Source organism: Podarcis filfolensis (assembly GCF_964270895.1).
Source record: "Podarcis filfolensis genome assembly, chromosome: 5".
In the NCBI taxonomy this organism is placed as follows: Eukaryota; Metazoa; Chordata; class Lepidosauria; order Squamata; family Lacertidae; genus Podarcis; species Podarcis filfolensis.
The window spans coordinates 96,604,608-96,626,567 of record NC_139608.1 but is presented as its reverse complement, the minus strand read 5'-3'; the positions used below and the strand labels follow the sequence as shown (position 1 = coordinate 96,626,567).

General features: G+C 46.1%; 1 protein-coding gene across 2 annotated transcripts in view; it reads left to right on the top strand.

Moving 5' to 3' along the window:
* SULT4A1 (sulfotransferase family 4A member 1) overlaps positions 1-21,432 on the top strand; it is a 36,170-nt gene extending 14,738 nt beyond the window's left edge. The window contains exons 2-8 of one of the 2 annotated variants that reach the window (XR_014548639.1): positions 7,703-7,833; positions 9,776-9,856; positions 9,968-10,094; positions 12,217-12,311; positions 14,081-14,219; positions 15,634-15,750; positions 16,582-21,432. Coding sequence is in view for 1 of the 2 variants with exons in the window: in XM_083616000.1 (XP_083472126.1) it covers positions 7,703-7,833; positions 9,776-9,856; positions 9,968-10,094; positions 12,217-12,311; positions 14,081-14,219; positions 16,582-16,694 (686 nt within the window). In the remaining variant the exon portion in view is untranslated. The remainder of the gene's footprint in view (positions 1-7,702; positions 7,834-9,775; positions 9,857-9,967; positions 10,095-12,216; positions 12,312-14,080; positions 14,220-15,633; positions 15,751-16,581) is intronic. The other variant, XM_083616000.1, reaches the window with a different exon arrangement.
* The last annotated feature ends 528 nt before the right edge of the window (positions 21,433-21,960 follow it).

Sequence of the window (21,960 nt, the reverse complement as noted above, 5' to 3'; positions counted from 1 at the left end):
GTCCATTGTCAGATCCTATTGACCTAGGTAGTCCATAGCGGGGAATGATCTCCTATAACAGGCACCTGGTTACTTCAAATGCCTTTTCAGTTCTGGTAGGCCAGGCTTCAACCCATCCTGTATACGTGCAGATCGCCACAAGCAGGTAGCGGCATAGTCCACAGCGGGGCAATTCAGTGAAATCCACAACAAGGTCTTCCATGGGTGCAGTTCCACTATGCTGAATCCCCGGGGGAGCCAAGGGTCCGGTTCTGGGATTATTCTTTTGACATAGTGGGTACTTCCTGGAAATCTGGGCTGCCAGTTGATAAAGGTGGGCTATGTAGAAGCATTGCTTCAACTGTCTGGTTGTGGCATCTGGTCCCATGTGGGTGGACTCATGGTATCTCTGAGTAATCTGCCAAGAAAGGGACTCTGGGATCCATATTCTGTCATCATGAATAAGGTACCATCCTTCTTCGGACAATGTCAGCTCCTGAGCATCTGCAGTGTCCCTTTCCTTTTTGGTGTATATTGGCTTATCAGCGGTGTTCAAGATCCTTTCAGGGACCAGTGCTCCAATAACTGACGCGGGAGCTGGTTCCCGGGCTGCTTCCTTGGCCACTCTGTCTGCTAGTCGGTTTCCTCTGGCCACTTCTCCTAGTCCAATTTTGTGTCCATAACAATGGATAACTGCCACTGCCTCGGGCTCCCATACAGCATCCAGAAGGTTCAATAAGGCTTGTGGGTGGGCCACCTGGTTTCCTCTGGAGGTAAGCAAACCTCTTTCCTTCCATAAGGCTCCATGGGCATGTAAAGTCAGAAATGCATACTTGGAATCAGTATAAATGTTTATCTTCTGTCCCTTTGCTAGGGTCAGGGCTCTGGTGAACGCTGTTATTTATGCCAGCCGGGCCGACGTTCCAGGCGGGAGTGGCTGCGCTTCGATCACTTGGTCTTCCAAGGCTACCACTGCATAGCCTGCTTTTCGCTGTCCAGCCTTAACAAAGCTGCTTCCATCCACAAACCACGAAGGCCAGTGGGGTTTGCTTCATCTTTGAGGTCAGGCCTGCTAAAATATTCTTCATCCATTACTTCAATGCAATCGTGCATCTGCTTCTCACCTTCTCCTACCGGCAACAGGGTAGCTGGGTTGAGGGCGGTGGTAACCTGGAACTTCAAACGCGGGTGCAGCAATAACATTTGACATTTTCTCATTTTAGCCTGGGAGAGGAAATAGGTACCCTTCATGTCAAGCAGAGCTGGGACTGCATGCGGGGTCACACAAACAGTGTCTTGGCCAAAAGTAAATTTGTCTGCTTTGTTCAGTAGGGTGGCTACTGCCACAACTGCTCTCATGCACGGCGGTAAGCCTTGTTCTGTAGGTGTCAGGCGCTCAGATAGGTATGCCACTGGCTGTTGCCAGCTTCCCAATTTTGGCACAAAACCCCTTTCGCCGTTCCCTGGTCCTCATCCACAAACAGGGAGAAAGGCTTCTCAGGATTTGGAATGCCTAGCGCTGGTGCCTGCTGTAATGCCCTTTTTAGGTTCTTAAAGGCCTGCTGTTGTTCTTCTCCCCACACAAAGGGGTCCTTCTCAGTTCCTCTGGTTGATTCATGCAGAGGCTTGGCAATTGTGCTGTAATCTGGTATCCATATCCTACAAAATCCTGCAGACCCCAGAAAGCCACGGAGTTCTCTACGGTTCTTTGGTTCTGGTATCAGGATAATAGCCTGCTTCCTTTCTTCACTGGTAACAAAAGGGTGTTCCACTGTGATTGGCATTGCCTCAAGATCCTATGTTGGAGCAGTCGCTCTAGATGCACCTACATTCCTTCAGCCGCCCTTCGTGGGATGGGATACTTATTTACTGCAACAGGATTGACAAATGGCTTGGGCTTCACAATTATTGGTGGGATATTCTTTGCCATTCCTGGGGGGTTACCTTCAGCCCATACCGCGGGGTTCACTTGTTCCAGAATACTGGCAGGGATGGGTCCCTTCTCTTCTTTTACCATCATGAGGCGCCAGTACTCCCTCAGGGGTGCCTCCACAACCAGTTCCCCAAGTGGCATAGTGGACATTGTGGCTTCTCCCGATGGCTTAAAGGTAATTTGGGCTTGCAACTTTGCCAACAAGTCTCTTCCTAATAATGGAATAGGGCATTCAGGGATATACAAAAGGTTGTGTTACACCACTTGGCCTCCCAACTTGCAGGTAACTGGCTGCAGAAACGATGCCCACTGGGATTTTCCGGTGGCTCCTATTATGGTAATGGATTCAGGGGTTGGTTTAGCAACGGGGGTGGGGACGACCGAGTTGGCCGCTCCCGTGTCCTTTCTGTCGGCAGATGGCGCACTGATTCCGTTCAAGACGGCTTCGCCCTCCTCCCCGGGCATTTCCTCCTTTCTGAGGGACGGGGGTGGCTGCCTGTAATGCCATCAACTTCTTTGTTTGATACTTCTCCTTTTTTCTCTGGGCCTGGGGGATTCGCTAGAGGGGCAGCTGGTGGAGCATAGGGTGGTGGCGGTTTAATGACTTCCCCCTCTTCTCCTTCCGGCTCTGGTATCACCAGGGGCCTTTCTGACTTCCCTGCCAGTCAGACTGCACAAATTGTATTTTGTGGGGCGTCGCCTCGGCAGGCTTTCAGCCACGGTGGATTCTTTTCTACATTGATTTTCCAGGTAGAAATATAAGGGATCTGGTCTGGGTGGACGTTCAAGATATTTTGATATAGTGGGTTGATTAGTTGCAAATTAAATCTGCCCTCCAAGGGCCAATTAGTTCCTTGGGTGGGCCAATCAACCTCACATAATGTCCTCATCCTCTCTCTTCTCAATTTGAACCCAATCATCATGCTTCGTAGCTGCCTTCCAGTTGGTTAAAAAGCATTTCAGAGGACTACGTTGGCTTGCCCCAGACCCCATTTTTCAGATACTCCGCTCCTAACCGGGCTTAAGATCCTTTCACACTCCACATACTACAGACTGTGACTTGGTCGAACTCGCGTTGCCAAGAAATGCACAGCCCTGCAATCGCTCGGCCAAGGGGACGCTAAGCCCCAGCCCACACTTGACAATTCAGCCACTGGAGTATCTGACATGCAACATACAAAACACACCCCAATATAATTCCAACATGCAACACACAAAATACACCAAAATAATTTTCCCTCTGTTTCCCCTTTCCCCAACCTTACTGGCGGCACTCTACTGCCACCTCTGTTTCCCCTTTTCCCTTTTCCCGTCCCTGTCTGGCGGGGCAGCACCTTATTGCCACGGCCAGTTCCTTTGTTCCTTTTCTGGCGGCACTCTACTGCTCACAGCCAGACCCTTTCCTGGCGGCACTCTACTGCTCACGGCCAGGTGAAGCTGATCAGGCTTCCTACCACGCCCTTTCCCTTAGGGCTTACCTGTTCCGCTGCGGACCCCTCCTTCGGCCGTCCTCTTTTCTCCCTCGACCAGGTGTCTCCACTCCGGAGCGGTGTGGCCGGCTCCCCCCACGAACAGGCAGGGGTGCGCACTTGGAGCCGCGAACGCCGGTCCGGGGCTGTTCACCGAGGTCGGGCCTGGCCCTCCCCGGCCCCCTGGGGTGGGGCGATTCCCGGCCAACGCACCAAAATGAAGGCTGAAGCCTTATCCTTGCCAGGGAATCGTTTGCCTGCGTCCCCAGGACCGAAGAGAGAGCAAAAAGCACCAGGAAAGATTCTTCTTTGGAGAAAAAAGTTTTATTGGAATCTGTGCACAGAGGTGGCCAGTGGGATCGTTCCCAAAAGACTGGCCCATAGATACAAATAAACAAGCATTTTTATACCTGAGAGTCTGCCCATCTCTTCCCACCTCTTCAAATTCTCCAATCAGCTGGCAAGGTTAAGCTTATTTCCTTATATGGCATATGGCTATCTGACTAGCTAAGCCCACCTCCTTCCCTTGTTCGTGTGCTCCTCTCTTGCGTTACTGCAGCAGAGAGCATGTGCAGAGAGCAGCTTCTGGTTTGCAGAGCTCAAGCAACTGCAAAGAGGAAGTAGCTCCCAGCTTGCAATTGCGGTTTTTTGCTAGCTGCTTAACCACAACTGCAGAAGTTAGCTTAGGTGCAGATAGTATTGAGATTAACCCTTTCATAGTGACTGGAGCCAGTGGCGTAGGAAGCGGGGGCAGAGGGGGGGGCCACCCCGGGTGCCATTCTGGGAGGGGTGACAAGATGGCCCCTGCCTCTCCCCAGCTGTAGAGTGGCTGAGGGCGCCCGCAATCCGTATGGGCGCCTCTTGTGTGCCGTCCGTACAGGCTGCCACTCTTGCGCACGGTGATTGTAGGGGCTTCCGCGCATGCACAGTCCATACGGGCTGTGCTGCCCCGGATGCAGGGAGGGTTCTTCTGCCACTGACTGGAGCTGACGTATGTCAGCTCCAGTGTCCCAAACTCCCCTTGTTCTAGGCACATTTTGCGACAGGGCATTTCATTAGCACAAGCAGTTTCTGAGCTCTGGGCGCAGTACTGCGCTGAAGATTTCAGATTAAAACTGCAGAGTGGAAGGAAAGGAGGACCTTTTTCTGCCTTCCCATTTCCAGCTACACTGTGAAGACTGGAGAAGAGATCCTCTTAAGAATATTAGGGGGTGGGGGGTGGGCAGGGGACGGACCAGACCACGTGAAAAACGAACATAATATTTTAGCTGCAGTTCATTCATTTTCAGCTTTGTATTCTTGTTATAAAAAATGTGCCTAGACATGCCCTTGCTGCGCCCATAACCCAGGTTTACGGTGCCATTTAGCTCCTCACTTTCATATCTCAGTTTCTAACACTGGTCAGCCCCTACTTTTTAAAAGAGGCCATTATTTTGAATTGTGCAAGGAACAAAAGGCAGCAACATTGGGTCTGCCTGCTGACTCTCTCCCATGAGCCTTGACAGACACAGGCAAAGGGATTTTCCCCCAAGGAATGAGAAATCCAAGCCAGGGAACTTACGCCGCCGTCAGCTCCTGAAGAGATAATTCCTTTGTTGCCATGTAAAGGCAGGTGATGTGGGGAGCCCCAGGGGAGGGGGAGGAGGAGACTGGTCAAGTTCCCTAATTGCCTTGGGGTAAATTCTGCAAAAATATTCTCAGTGGAGGGAGACATCACAATTAGAAGTGTCAAGTTTGACTGAAGTTCCGCCATGCCTTTTTCTGCATGTCCATAGAAGGAAAAACAAAAATTAAAATGTGTTGCCTGACTCCCCATCTCTGGAGATACAAAAACTAAATATTAACTTTTGTTTGCTATCCAGCCTGATGAAGTGTTCTGAAGAACCTGAAAGCTGGCACACCAGTTTGTGAATTTTTGATTGGTCTGATAAATATATTGCCCTAACAGGGAAGTTGGGGTGCGTGTTTTTCTTATTGGTCAATACAGGTACCTTTACTTTTTGTTGGGGGGTAAGGATAATTTTAAGAGGAATACAAGTGCAAAAGCTCAGGATTTTTTTCTTTTGCAAAAGGTAAATCTCCCCCAAAATTTTGGAATATAGTTTGTTGTTGGATTTCCTTAAAATGTGCACATACTAATATTAATACCAAAAGAGGACATGAGCCAGCAAGAAAGAGGACCACACAAACTGGAATGGGAGATCATGGAATATAATCGTAGAGATGGAAGGAACCCCAAGGGTCATCTAGCCCAACCCCCTGCAATGCAGGAATCTCAACTAAAGCACCCATGGCAGAGGAGCCCCCAACCTCTGCTTAAAAACCTCCAGGGAGGGCAAATCCACCACTTCCCAAGGGAGTCTGTTCCACTGTTGTTGGTTTTTTTTTTTAATTAAAGATTTTCTTGTTTTACAGACGTATATGTAATGCCTCTCGTATTTTTTTCCATGTAACATTTTTACAAATCAGTTTCATTTGTTGAGAAATTGGGGGGGAGGGGGGAGATGGGGGGGTCGGGTGGCAATGTTTCTATTTTGCTTAATGTATGTAGGTTCTCTGCTGATCATTTGTGTTCCTTTGGTGGTGAGAGAGGTTGGGGTTGGCCTAGGGTGTGGCTGTTCATTTGTGGTTGGCTGTGGCGATCTTTGTTTTCGTGTGTGAGTGGGGTGGGTGGGTGTTTTGGATCAGGTTAGCCATATTGATTTGTATGCTGTTGGTGGATTATTGTCATTGTCTTGTTGGGCTGTGTGTGTGATAAAGGGGAGCCATACAGGGGTGAAGGTGTCTTCTTCTATTTGTCCCCGTGTCAATTTCAGTTTGTTGGTTAATTTTTCTAGTAGGGTTGTTTCCCATAGTATTTGGTACCATTGGTCCATGCTTACAGTGTCTGGTTATGGTGTTTCTGGCTGCTGAAAGTAGGTGGGTTATGAGTTCTTTGTGGTGTAAATGGGCATTGTTGTCTTGGAAGATGTTTAGTAGGGCCAATTCTGGGGTAATGTCTAATACTTGCTTAGTTATTTTACATATTTCTCGTATGGCTGTTGTCCAGAAGAGTTGGATTTTGGGGCACTCCCACCACATGTGGAGGTATGTGCCTGTGGAGGTGCAGTCTGTTCCACTGTTGAACAGCTCTTAGTTTATTTTCTTTGTATATTTTCCTCAAAGTGCTGTTAAGTCATGTACCGTATTTTTCGCTCCATAAGACACACTTTTTTCTTCCTAAAAAGTAAGGGGAAATGTCTGTGTGTCTTATGCAGCAAATGCGTGGTCCATGGAGCCGAATTGCCCAGGGGCGAAAAGCAGATCATGCTTTTTTTTTTTTTTTTTTTTTTGAAAGAGTGAAGTGGGTGTTGAAACAAAGCTACTGATCGCAAGCGATCAGAAGCAAGATAAGGAACGCTAGCGATAAAGGAGGCTGCCTGGGAGGGGGGAGATAAAAGCCCATGGATCCTCAGGATTTTTACATTGGGTCACCCCAAATTCACCATCAGATCACATAGCATGTCCATGGCTACAGCCTGCACCAAAAAAATCACGCATCCACTGTTTCCTGGGGCTGCAGTAGCGCAAAAACGTGGTTACAAAGCACGGATCCACATGGATCCTCAGGATTTTTGCATTGGGCTACCCCAAACTCACTGTCAAATCACATGCCTGTGGCCACAGCATGAACCACAAAAGTCATACATCCACTGTTTCGTTCAGAATATTTTCTTTTCTGGTTTCCCTCCTTTAAAAACTAGGTGCGTCTTATGGGCAGGTGCATCTTTTGGAGCGAAAAATACTATTTACCGACTACTTTACAAAAAATAGCATCCAGAAATTCCTCAGGTGGAACTCTTAAGCTAATGGATTCCTTCAACATACTATACAGGGAGCTGAAATGGGGAGGAAATGGAGGCCACATCCTCTTTCCGAGAGATATCAGCAGCAATTTGCTTTATGCTGCACTTTTGAAACGATTGAGTTAGCAAAAGCAGCCCTGAGAAATCTAATCTAGAGCGCACTCATGAGGCAATGCTTTTGGGGGTTTTAACCTGTGGATATTGTCCAGCCTCTGAGTGTTTTCCTTGTTCAGTCATATATAAATTAAGGAGATGATTTGGTGCCACATTACAGATCTTTGACCAGAATGGGTGTGCAACCAAGCTTACTGCATGAGGTGATGATAGCTTACATAATTTTTTAAAAGGTTCTTAAACCACTATGTCCAGAGGTAATATCTTAGCCTCCGGATGTCTTGGCTACCACTCATATCGACCCCTTCCAGCAAATAATGTCTGGATTGCCATCTGTTATCTCATGTTTATTTGATTTGCAGGCACCAGCTTACTGCAGGAAGTGGTGTATCTGGTGAGCCAGGGAGCCGATCCCGATGAAATTGGGTTAATGAACATAGATGAGCAGCTTCCAGTCCTAGAGTATCCTCAGCCTGGACTGGACATTATCAAGGTACGTCTTAATCGACTGAAAACGTGTTGACCAGTTGCAATTATTTTCATTTTACCTCTGCTTATTTGGCTTCTATTTTCAGAGCTCCCTTTTAATTCCCCTTAAGTGTACTGGAATGATTCATAATTTATTGCGTTGCCCTAATAGTTTGCTGAAACATTTTTGTAAGATATATTATGCTTTCAGATAATATTCAGCTGCTTAAGTGCTTCAGCGAGAGGCACCGGTTTACCTTTCTTGTTCTGAAAGTGGAGTGTCCCAAGGCAGCCGCTTTGTATGTTACCATGAAGTGCCAAAGAGGAACTGTGTATTCTCCCCCATCAGAATTTGGAAATTCATCAGGTCTTTTCGTTGTTGTCTTTTAAGTAAATATTCCAAACACATTGATTTGGGTTTTAACACAGGCTCTTCTCTTCATCATTTGCAGTCTTTTCCCATTTTCTTCTTTTGTGTTTCATGTTTTATTAGACTGCAAGTCTATTGGCAGGGACTTAGAATAACAGAATTATAGAATTGCGAGGGACCACGAGGGTCATCTAGTCCAAACTTATGCAATGAAAGAAACTTTTATCAAGCTTGAACCCGACAAAATCCATGAAGTATGTTTTTTCCAGTACCAACTTAACATGAAACACATCACTGGCATATAGCATCATAAACCTGAATCTTGCAAAGCACTGTTTTAAATGAAAATATACCCTGGAAGGTGGGTGGATGGGTAGATTTTTATTTTTTAAAGTTTCTTAGATTTACTCCCCATCCCACCCATTTTTTAAAGATAACTTTTCATGGTTTAAATGCTCTAGAATTATATTAAACCACAACTCAAAAATTCCCCTTAATGAGGTCAGGAAAGGAGACTCGCCACCTTTCCAGAGAAATAGTTCTTTATTGCCACCACTTACTGAGCAAGTGACTGTTTCAGGAGAAGGGCATTACAGGAGCGGAAGGACATCTGGTTGGCCACTGGGAGTGCAGAATACTGGACTAGACGGGACTTTGGACAGGGCTCTCCATGCATTCTTAAGAGGTGTGAGACAACGCCCCTTCGATATCTTCTTGCTGTTTCCTGGAATATGGTCACCCCAGCCTGCTTTTAAGCCACACCTGGGAGTCTATTTAATGGATAGCTAGATGCAGCAAAATGTATCCAAACATTGTACTGAAACTGCATGGAGTGCGTAAGTCAGGGGTGTGTAACTAGAGAGGAGCACCAGGTTTTGTTTTTTAAACAGCCCCCGGTGTGTTTTCTCAAGTGGTGTGTTCTATTTAATTTCATTGGCGCATCTCTCTAGCTAAAACGAAACCATCGTGGGCAGCTGCTCTACATTTCTCCAGGGTCAGCTGAGGGCAGTGCAGCGTCTGTGCTCTCATATTTCACCTACTGGAATCTATGGTGTGGAGGAGGGAGGAAGAATTAAATGGGAAAGAACACCATTGATCAGTAGATTTTAATAGACCCCCCCTTCTCTTTTCTGAAATGGAGTATTAGTCTAGTGCTGGAAAAGTGAGGCCTTAACAACTCTGCAAGTAGTTTGCTGGAATTGCTTATTAAAATGCTGCAGCAGTCCCTTTTGACTCACCTTCCTGACCTTGGGTTTTAGTTTTGTGTCTCTCTATATAACATGCTGCTCAAAATGCCCAGGCACTGGGAATGTGGCCTGATTCATGTACAACTGGAGCAGCACAGAAACCAGTAACAACCACAGAGAGAAAACACGTGGCTCTTTTGAGGAGCAGAGAGGAGTGTTGACTGCGTAGCAAAGAAACCGAAGCATGCATGTTCCTGTAGTAGTAACTTGGTGTCTGAACCTCTAAAGCTTTTGGCTAGAAATACGAAACTGGAAGTTATGAATACAGGAGCACAACAAAGAGAAATCTGGATCACTTAGAAGAAGGGATATATTATTTATTGGTTTATTTTCCATCATGTATTTTACAGGAGCTTACGTCTCCCCGCCTCATCAAAAGCCACCTGCCGTATCGTTTTTTGCCTTCAGACCTACACAGTGGTGAGTCCAAGGTAAGAATGGTTAGCTTTGTATTATTTCTTCCCAGTGTGTTTTGTGAAATGGAGCAGGGTAGGGTGAGAGAAATATCCACTGATTAAGATGAATAATTTCCATGTTCTTAGGTAATCTACATGGCTCGCAACCCCAAAGACCTGGTAGTGTCTTATTACCAGTTTCACCGCTCCCTACGAACCATGAGCTACAGAGGAACATTTCAAGAGTTCTGTCGGAGATTCATGAATGAAAAGTGTAAGAAAGTTTGACTCTGGCTATTGGCAGTACCTTTTAATGTTTCAAATTCTTTTCTGCACCACTTCTTAGGAACAAAGTGTGAAACCGTCTTGCTCATAATGCCTCTGAAGTTCTGGTTCAAACTGTTCATGTTGGCATTTGTCTGATGGAGGGACCTCCACCACACACCTTGGATATTGAGATGGATGCTCTGCATCAGCAATGAGGAACCTGTGAAACGCAAGGCCTTGTTGGGCTGCTGCTCCCTTCAGCTCCAGCTAGCATGGCTAATGGTCTGGGAGGATGGGAGTTGTAGTACAACAACATTAGGAGGGCACCAACTTGGAGAAGGCTGATGTAGGCACTTGCTAAAGATGAATCTCACATGAAATGCAGCTGTAAGATGCAGAAGATTCTCTCTGACGTCACCAGAAGTCGCTAAATATATTGGAATATATTCAGAGATTGCTTTTTGGTGCTCCCAAAATTTCCTTTCCCAGAGGAATGTATGCAAAGTCTGGGCCCCTTCCCTGAAATTAATCCCTTTGTGATGCCTCTGTCTGAATGAATTGGTGTGCACATCTGAGCATCCATGGAATTACAATGAGTGAATATAGACAAAATGAAGCACCCTTTATGATGACACTAAAGTTGCATTGGAAGGAAGAATAAGACAGAGATGATTACAAGTGCTACCAAAAGTTTTATTTCGCTCCATATCAGAGATGGGGCTGCCAGTTGCATTCACTAACCACATAGCTAAAACATGGCAGCATGGTGATGGCAGGGGTAGGTGATTATTTCATCATTCAGATGGTCCCATCTAAAGTTCTGGAGGCCTTACCCCATGGGCAGCCAACTTCTTTAGCAAGTGCCCAAAGTAAATTACAGTAGATAGTTTGTGGGAATGTTGAGGGTGGCAGGAGAGAGATATTGTTTATCAATATCCTTCCTAACTTCCACTAGCAAGTTTCTTCACTTAGCAGTGTGCATTCCCCTTCTTACGCAGCAGAAAGCTGGTTGCAAACTCGTGTGAGACAATAAGCAGTTTGAATCCCTCCTGAAAGAATAAACACACCACAGTCTTATCCATAAGTAACAAAAAATAGTTTTACTCACGATCAGGCAGAGCACAGTGTGATCCCTGAAGGCAGGCTTTAAGCTTAAAGTTACAAACATGTACAAACAGGTTTACCCCATATGGGAGATAACCAGGAGACTGCTGTGGCAGCCAGCAGTCCAGTCCAGGTGATTCAGGAAGCAGACAGGACAAACAGGAATGTCAGAGAGAGGGAAGTGGCTGCGTGACTTGGCCTTTTGCCCGGTCTGGGAAGGTCATGCCCACCTAGTAGTCACATGCAAGGAAGGATGCTCCAGGCCAGAAGGAACAGGAAGTTTCGACTGACTGGACCAAACATTCCCTTGCATGTCCACTCTAGCAAAACAAGGAATGTTGTATTTGACTGCTCCCAATGGATTACATCCCACATAGTTCACCTCTAGTTTGCTTATAGTACATGTGCAACTACCTGTGCGTTGATGTGGCTTCATTTCTGAGCTGAAGCAGGAAACAAGCAGCTGTTCAGTATGGGAGATGCAGGCAGGAATACAGACCGGATGCTATTAATTAGGTCCAGTCAGGTGCCACTGCCCACCACTCCTTGTGCCACTCAAGTTGTCACATCACCGTTCAAGCCATTGGTCATGTATTCCTAAACCGTACAGGGTTTCAGCTTTTAGTAGGAACCATCATGCATAACTGGGTCAAGTTCTACACCAGAAGGAAATATGTATTCAGACTTAAACATGCAAATGGTGAGTGCAACTTAACCAGATTCACATGTGTTGGTGGTTTTCCATCCCCTCTCTTATGTTTAATTTTCACACTGCCTGCACACAGAATCTGGAGAGGTTTTTATTATTCAAAACAAGGATAACTCTGAATATACTTATATTGTAAAGACCGTACATACTCCTCTCTTTAAAAATTTTTGTTCAGAAATAATATAACATAGTTTTTGTTAGAAAACAAGGCAACAAAATTCAGTCCATGCACTTCTTTCCAGCTTTTATGTTTCAGAGAAACTTAACTAAAAGTGTTGTCCTTGCGTATTAGCCATTCTATTTCCTGTCTCTACAGTAGGATACGGTTCATGGTTTGAACATGTGCAGGAGTTTTGGCAACATCACATGGACTCCAATGTTCTCTTTCTCAAGTATGAAGATATGCACAAGGTAAACTCATATCGTATAAAAGGCTCCCCCCTCTCCCTTGTTACCTACGGACTCCCCCCATCCTATGGACTCCTCCCATCCCACCCCAGGGTGTCTCCAATCAGAACTAAAGATACCCTGCTCACTGATACCAGTTACCATTGGATGGAATTTTGTGACTTGCAGTGATGCTTATATTTTATAAGCTATCAGTTTCTGAAATGAGATGGGGTATTACGGTAAATTGCAGGAGAAGCACATTAGTCAAATGAATAAAAGAAAGCAAACAACAAAGCAATCCAAATGAAATGGAGGGGCAAATTTGGCAAATCCAAAGCCTTGCCAGGATCACAATGAAAGTTAGTAAGCCATTTCAGGGCTCTGGGGCTGGCAGACAGTTTCCTCCATTCTGGCGTGTGTGTGTCTTAAGGGGTGTGATCCAGGGGAAGGGAGTAGTGATTCATAAGGTTTTGTGCCTCCAGAAAGGTAGCAGTCAGAGCTGGGGAGAGGTCTGAGCAGTTGGATAATGGGAAGGGGTGTGGGACACGGAGTGTGGGACACAGGGCAGGAGCCAGGACAGAACTCACCAGGAGTGGAGGGAGAGACACTGCCTGAAGGGCCGGGTGGTGGTGGCAGCGAAATCCCGTTCCCCACTCTGTCTTCTCCCCTGATGTCCCCTAGAACCAGAAAGGGCTTGAAGAGCCAAGCATAGCAACAGCTTCTGTGTAGGAGAAGTCACAGGTTGCTTGCTCTCAGTCTGTCAGACGAGAGTACTTAAGTTTGGGTGTTTATGTGGCCACGCTGTTGCTCCGTCAGTCTAGCTCAGAACACAAGTCTCAAGTGGGGAGGGGGCTCAGCTTCCTTATCACAGACAATCTGTAAGCTTGTGCTTTGTCAATAAAGAATTAAACTGCCAGTCAGTTGTCTTCCTTGTGCAAGGGGTGCTCAGGACCGTGGGTCTGGGTGTTCGGGGAGCCTTCATCCCTTTTGCCTTTGAAAGAGAGCACCTTTTAGACACACTATTTGTCTTGTTTCCAACTTTGCCCCCTCAGAGCAGATGTTTGTGGGCAGCTCTCACCATAAAAAGTCCAATCTGTGAGATGGAGCTGAGTGAACAGGAGCCCTCTCAGATTTCTAGCCAGTGGCGTAGCGTTGGGGATGCAGGGGGGGGGCCGGCCGCACCGGGCGCAACATCTGGGGTTAGGGCAAATCCACGGGTTAGGGGGCGCAAATTACTTGCCTTGCCCCGGGTGCTGACAACCCACGCTGTGCCACTGTTTCTAGCCATCTATTACTGGTTTGTGATGGGGTGTGGCCCTAAACTGAGCCCTCTGCTTCTCTCCCCCGCCCCCACAAAAAAAATGGCCTGGGCTGCTGCTGTTGGGATGGCTGTGCACGGAGCAGGGGCATATGAATGGGGCTTGGTTAGTGTCAGAATCCACATAGGCAGTGCCCACCAATTCATGCCACGGTTCCCTCCTAGGGCATGCCTGTCTGGATTAGAGCATTTATATCTAGTTAGGCTATTGTCATTCCCCTACATTAGGAAACTGATATTCACAACGCTATTACAAGCCATTTGCAAGGAATCTTTAAATCTGATTTCAGCTATTCAGCTGCTTGAGTTAGGACCTGAAAAATGAGTCTATACCACTGATTTTAGGATGCTGCTCTTAACTCTGCTAACACATACTTCTATGGCTGCTTGCAGGGCTCATTTGTTATTGCTAACATTCCCCTCTTTTTGGCTTTTCTCTTTATTGGCCCGTGCATGTAATCTTTCGTCACAGGATCTGGCAACTATGGTCGAACAGCTGGCGAGGTTCCTGGGCGTCTCTTACGACAAAGCACAGCTGGAGTCCATGGTGGAGCACTGTCACCAGCTCATTGACCAGTGCTGCAATGCAGAAGCCCTTCCTGTGGGCAGGGGTATGTGTGCGGCACGATATAGTGCAAATATTTGTAAAAGTGGAAGGCAGGTGCTGTGATCCTTATGGGTCTTTTGGGCCTCAACAATTGTGGCACTTGCAGATACAGAGGTTGAAATAGAAGTGCTGCACCCTTCTCTGTTGTCAGATAATTACTATGATGCCAAGGAGCTTGCCTACAGATTCAGAAGCATGTAGTAGAACCTTTTTGGGACTGGAAAACAATGGTTTATGTTCGTAGATATTAAAATGCTCCCTGGGATTTTTTCACCCCTTTTTTAAAAACCACCTCCCTAAGCATGGAAAGATAGTGCTTCGGGATGATTCCACCGCATACTAGTTTTCTGTTGGTCCTTTTTTACCATTGGGTTTGGGAAAGGGAAATTGTCAATGGAAGAACTTCCTGATGTATGGATTGGCTCAAAATCTGCTGGCTTTTCCAATGGGCTGTTGGGGGAATAGAAGGAATCCGACAGAGTAGGACAGTGGAGACACATGGAAGTAAGCATCTTGGCACTGAGCCTCTTGGGCTGGAGACAGCCCATCACCTCTTCAGAGTGTGGAATGTGGCATAAGAAGAAGACCCTCCTAGATATGAGCTGTTCTGATGTTCTGTTCTGTTCTAAAAAGGGGGGTTTGCAAATGATTAAGGGAAATGGAACTTCCCTCCTAATAACGGCTCGGCTCTCCTCACGATGAACACCTGTCACTTTTAAAATTTGATCTTCCACACCTCTTCTCTCCCCCGCTCATTGCCCCCTCCATATTTCATGTTTAAACAAACTGAGCTGCCACTGTCACTTCTAGTATGGCCCAGAGACGTTGCCACTGTGGAGCACATATTTATTTGGTTTGTCCCACAAACACAAATACCAGTTTACTGGAAGTGTAATGAATGTGTTTGCAGCACAGAGGATACAGTGGATCTGTCTCTCCCACCTTCTTTTGTTTATCTTCAGCCCAAGGTATCCAAAAGAAGAACAACCAAATTGTCACCTTTTTGTTAATTCTGTCTGGCCACAGTTGTTCTCTTGGTTTCACCTTACTGCCTTTGGACCGGCACTCTGTCCTACCCTTAAACAGCCCACCTCCAGAATGAACTTCATTTGGCCTAGACATTTTCTCTCAGAATATATGCTCAAACTTATTCACTGCCTGCCTTTTATCCATACATGTCTTCTTTTTAAAAATTTTATTTGTTTTGCTACTTTGCATTTGTGATAATTTTCTGTATTTCAAAATCCAACCTAAATATCAATATGTGTTTTCTGCCTGCCTTTTTTTCATTTGTTTGTGCAATTTAAAATTCTGTGATCAGCCTAAAATTAGTTTATTGCTTTGTTTAATTTACCACCAGCTACATTTTCATTATTTTGCTTTATGTTGGGTTTCTTTCATTTTCCCTCCACTTTTAGCTCCTTGACCTTTACTCAGAAGATAACCCCCGTTGCTGTGAGAACAGGCCATGGGTTAGCTTACGTTCCTTACATTTGCTCCATATCCCATCACAAATCACAGTTTCATGAACCCAGGTGGGTGATTCTTCGACCAGCTATCCATACGCACCCTTGGAAAATGGTTATCCGCAAAATATAATACTTGCTATTTAAATTATCACCGTGGCAGCCAACATTTTTGTGGGCGTGAGTGTTGCCAGTCACATCCAAAGGAGGAGATTATGCCTCTCTAATGTAGGAGGAGGGGAACCTTTTTCACCCTTCTAGGCAGCCTCTAGGGGGCGCCTGTCACTGGTGGGTTGGGTCCAGAGCAGAGGCGGAGCTAGCTGCTACGGCACCCAGGGGCGGGGCTAGCCGCCTGTGGGGGCGTCGCCCACAGCGAGCTGCGAGGGTCCCGGGGGGTGCCGCCCACGGCAAGCATCCCGGGGGCAGCAGCGATGTCACCCCTCCTCAGGGAAGACACCCAGGGTGGACCGCACCCATCGCACCCCCCTTCCTCCGCCAGTGGTCCAGAGGCCAAAGTGGGTGAGGCAGTTGTACAGTCAGCCCCATCCATTCTCCCCTATGCAGGCAAACAAGAGGCGTTTGAGTTCAAGGACATGTTCCAGACAAGCAAAAGCTCTCCAGGGGGTGGGAAGCAGGCCTGGTTATGGGGGAGTGGCTTGATGGGAGACCCAAGGGCCAGATAGAGAGGCCTGGAGAGTGCATTTGGCCCCCGTGCCTGATACTCCCCACCCTCCCTGATGTACACTATCAGGAATTACAGGGGCAGCAAGCGGGGCGGGGGGGGGGATTCTCTAGCTCTTTTGGAGGACGACACCTGCTGTTTTTGTTAACAGGTCCTGCCGCATCCTGTCAATGATTATCGGCTTAATTTCTGGTTCTCAATTTCTCTCTCTTTTCCAGGACGTGTTGGGCTGTGGAAAGACATCTTCACTGTCTCCATGAATGAGAAGTTTGATTTGGTTTACAAACAGAAAATGGGAAAGTGTGACCTCACATTTGACTTTTATTTATAAAGCATAAAGCAAAAGTGCATGACTCTGATATCGGGATCCCAGCTAGAAGTGCTTTCTGCATTCATTTATTACTTGCTGGACACAACTCTATACCTGTTGCACATATCAATACTTTAAAAAAAGGCACCGTGCATTGGGAAGTGAAGGTAAGAAGAGCCCTGCAAGATTGTGTCAGTGCTCCACCTAGCTCAGTGTTTGCTTTTCAGGTGTGGCCCTGGGCTGACCCCCCCCCCCCCGGCTTACACACGCATAAAGGCACAGCAAGCTTTCTCTGTTGGTTTGTGGGCATCACCCGCTCACTGCCCTTCATTCCATAAGTTAATGGTGCATTGTATGAAGAAATAACACCCACCCCCATTGCTTCTTCTGAACCTCTTACCCTTCTTTCTCTTTGGACAAGAGGGGGGGGGGGGCGGAATGAGCTTCTTTTTTGTCTCTGCACCATTCACAGCTGTAATCTTATTTTTACTTGCTCATTACTTTATCTCGCCCAGGGCAACCCAAAGCAGCTTACAACCAATCAACCAACCAACCAAACAAACAAACAGGCAACAGAGACATTAAAGCAAGAAAAAACCTTTGCCAAGCCCCTACCTGGAACTGGCCACATGTGCTTTACTTGGAAATAAGGCCCAATTTGTTCAATAGGACTCTTACTCCCAGGTAGGATGGGGATAGGACTGCACCTGGGGGGTGGGTGCTTATTCAGAAGTAAGTTTGTTTCCTTAAAGCACTTTTGCCCCCAAATTCAACAAAAGACTCCAGAGCTGCTTAAAAAGATCAGCAGTGAGGCACTGCGCTGATATTACCTGAGGGAATCAGCATTCAGAAAAGGATCATGGAGCTCAGTTCAGCCCGTTCTGGAAAGCTCTATGCACTTCTTTGCACAACTGATTTGTGAAATGATGGATTTAAGAACAACAAAGTATCTGCCCCTTAGGTTTATAATCCAGGAGGCAAGGAAAAGGAATTGAGAGGGAGGTTATCCGAGTCAAAGGGGGGCACATTCATGAGCATGGTGCCTTACTTGTATTTTTCCCTAAATTAAGAAGAGGAACCAGCCCTACTATTAGGCAAAGTGAAGTGACTACCTTAGGTGGTAGGTGCTGGAGGGGCAGGCAGTAGCTCTTAAGTCCCCCAGCCATTCCGCTGCATTGGAGGGCAGAGCATGTCTTGACCCCTGAACTAGCTTGCTGGTTTAGGTGTGAGCATGGAGGACACTGCCCCGTCACCACGACTGGATTAAGATTCAACTGCCTGTCTGAATTGGCTTCTGTATGTGGCAGGGGCACCATCTTGCCCTTCACCTCAGGCAGCAAAATGCCATAGGTCAGTCCTGCTAAAAAGCCCCCAACATGTTTCCTCGGAGGGAAGATGGCTGCACAGTTGCCACTCTCATTCATGTCACCAGGGCTCCTTCAGAAGAACTTCCCGGTGCATTGTTCCTAAACAGAGTCAACACAAATAAGAGAAAACGACCTTCCTCTGTAAATGAAAGCATTCTAAAAAAAAAAAGAGATAAATTCCAGGAATACCTGACAGCTATGGAACACGTTCTGTACATGTAAAGTATGTAAAGTTTAGGGATGTATACCTTTTCAGAGTCATTGTGTATTTAAAATACTTTATGGAAGCTTTTCAGTGGAAACCTCAAATAATTTCAGTGAACCAGAGACAAGTTTGTTTCAAAGGAAAATGGGTTACAGGCTGAAATGATGTGCTAAATGTTACCTTAGTGTGTGCGTGTCAAGCACTCAGCGTTACTTTCATAACTAAGATAAGGAGGACAACGTGTGATGGTTAAGTGCAGGCTCTTCCTTGCTTGTCTCTCATCAGCTTTCTACCCCTTTCCGCTCTTGCTCTTTTGAGTGCTGGGGAAACAGGGTTTCCCTCCAACAGAGGTTCTGGCAATTGGAAAAGTCCAAGCAACCGTTTAGTAGCAACTTCTCAATTTGTGCTCAGAAAGGCTCTACAGGGCTGTTGTGTATGAGGCAATGAGCACTTTTCCATAATGGGCTATTACAAATTTTGAGGAGAATATATTTTCCAGTTGCTTGCAGAAAACAGTGGTGATGGCAAAGATATTGGGGGTTCTGTCTGACAAATTGTCTCACGATAAGGACAGTGTTTCCCACACTTTTACACCTTGTGCCTCAAATTCAGATCCCCAGATGCCTCCCCTTCCCCACACCTTGTTGCCAGATTCCAGCTCCCCTCAGACATCCACCCACCAAGTGCAGCTTGGAAGGGGAAACAAGGCTGAGTAGGGATGGTACTGAAGAAGGTTACCCAGTTGCCTGCATGGTCTGGCCAGGAATCGTAACAAATCTGAATGTTAGAAAAAGAAGAAAAAAAAATCCTGCAGTGAACAGAGCCTGGTCTGTGATTTGAAAGTCTCTATTGAAACTGAACCAGAACAGAATCTGAACAAATACTTAGATTAACGTAGCTGAGGTAGTAGACCTGTACCTAGGTGATGTGACTTGTGAGGCTGCAGGAGAGATTGCCTCTGACTGAGCGCTCATCCATCCATCCATGAAGCATATGCATGCATCATGGGCTGCCTGTCAGGAAGAAGGGTATACTAGATCCCTTCTCCAAGATACAAAATTTTCTCTCTGGGTTGTTTTTCTTTTTGTTAATATAAGGAGAAGCGTTATCTCACGTGAGCCCCCACCTGCAGTCTGAAGTGCAACAATCCAGAAACAGATTTACCACCACAGTGGGAACTAGGCCCAAATTATATCTCATTAGACCAATTAACTGGCCCTGCTCCACTGTAGCATAAATAACTTATTGTAACCCATAAAAACTCCTGTAAAGGGAGGCCCATAATACTTCAAACAATCACACTTCCATTTTCCTACATGAACCAGAGCTGAGCAGGCTCTGAAGTTGTGCTGCCCCACCTACCTAATCCTGATTGGCATGAATTTGAGTGAAACCAGAACAACTTCTGGTACGGATGAGCCTGAACTGAAACGGAAACAAGATTTTAACAGTAGGGCTCACTGGTGCTTATGTACTCCACTCCCACCTTGCATTCAGCCCACCCCGTAGGTTGAGAATCTAGTTAAGATTGGAAATTCTGTGAACTGCCCTGAGACCTCTGGGTATAGGGCGGTATATAAATTCAATAAATAAATAAAATAGAATGTCAAACACTCATTCATCAGTTATGACTAGGTCTGCCAGCTGACCAGAAAGAATGGGAAAATCTGTTCTTGATCTGCTAGTGAATCGTTCTGAGAAGTTAATTTCTGCAGATACAGTGGACATTTGAGAATTCGGCACCCCTGAGCTACAATTCTGGCCTTCTGAAACCATCTTCCAGTGCAGCCAATACAGCTCCCATCAGCAACGTGTGGTGGTGAAGCAATGTTTAGCGGGTGCGGTGTCTCTTCATAGTGCCCATGCGAATAAAGACTGCATATGTATGATATAGCAGGCATACTCTAATACATAAGCACAGTATAGCAGTTTCTAGTAAACATCAAAGGGCATCGTCTCTGATGGACATGAAAAACAAACTAAGAGCGTGCAGTTGAAAACAGAAAAGAGCAGCCACACACAAGATCAGAATGAAAGCCAAGATGTGTGCTTACTATCTATAAATTTATGTATACCTATTCAGAAAGATTATGTCTATAGCCTGCGGTTTGCTTGTTAATATAAGAATCAATTATCTTTCATTTTTCTGATTTAATAAAGGGCTGCTAGACCACAATCCAGAGAACCATCTTGCCTCTTTAACAACCTAGTGATCATGGACCGTGATACAACCCAAAATTCCTTCTACACCAACCCAGTTCCAGTTCTGTTGCCCACCCTCTGCTCCCACAAAGGGCTTGTCCACACCAGAACTGAATGTGGGCCCCATCCTAGTGTTTGCCTGGGCCTTTCCCTTTCACATGCATTCCCTTTCAGTCCTGTTTGTTTTAGCCTTGCCAATGTTTTTTGTTTTTTTAACCACACGCACACTTAGGTGGTGGGGAGTCCAGGCCAGCATTGGGATGGGGGGGGCATCATGTGGATGCCCCTACATTAATGGGGAGACAGACCAGTGCAAATCCACATTTTCCTCTGTGTGGATGATCCCTCTCTGTGGAGCAGTGCAGAAGTCGTACTTGCTCCAAGAAATGGGAAGAGAAAGGGTTGGTAGATAAGATTGCAGCCTGGAGATCCACACTGTAGTAAATTTACAGATGAAGCGGAGAATTTGGTAGGTGCATAACCTGCTGCCCTTTCTGCAATTGCACACCCACCCTGGGACTGTGTGATATTCCTGTTTATTACAGGAATACAGGGAGTGGGCACACAGAAGGAACAGGTGGCCTCACTTCATCCGTATGAACACCCTGGTTACAAACCTGGCAGTTCTGGCAAATGATGGGGCTGCAAGAGCACAGAAAGCCAGCTTTGGGGTTGTTAAAAGAGAGGAGGCTGTTCTTCAGGTTGTCCCTGGCAGCCCTCCTTTACGATGGCTCATTGAAATCTCTAAAGACGGACAAGCATCAATTATCATTTCCATAGGGTAGAGGGAGGCAGTTGTCTATCAGTGCAGGTGTTGGCAAATGGCGTCAAAAATTTTGTGGCTTGACAGCACTCCTTGTATATTTGTGAGTGAAACGGCTTTTGGTAAACTTTATTTTTATATTTTTAGTACTGTTGAGAATATTTAAGCACTACACATTATACTTTGTGCTTGCTTGCTTATTAAATAAAGACATGTTCCGTGTATGGTGGGTTGTCTGCTTTTTATCTCACCTGAAGGAGGCAAAAAAGCAGCTTGGACAAGGGTGAAGAACCTCAGCATTGGGAGCGGGATTCAGCTGCTAAGACTCTCTTTCTGGCTTATCAGGACTCTCTCCAGCCATACAGTCAGACCCTCTGAGGACCCTGCCTTCACCCTCCTGAGGGTGGTTTGCCTTTGGAATGCTGATACCACTGTGTGTGTGTGTGTGTGTGTGTGTGTGTGTGTGTGTTTAGAAAGCAGCACCTGTTGTACAAAGGTGATCTTTGCATTCATTGCTCTGTCTACCTTCACTTCTGGTGCCAAATGCCCCCCTCCCACTTGCCTGGAAGTTGCCCAGACGGGAATGTGTTTTTTGGATGAAAAAGATTTTTGATCCTCGAGCTAGGAGGAAGGATTAAAAGTTGAATGAAAAGGTAGGAAAGAAGATAGCTGCACTCATAATAATAATACTAACAATTGCAACAATTATTATTATTATTATTATTATTATTATTATTATTATTATTATTC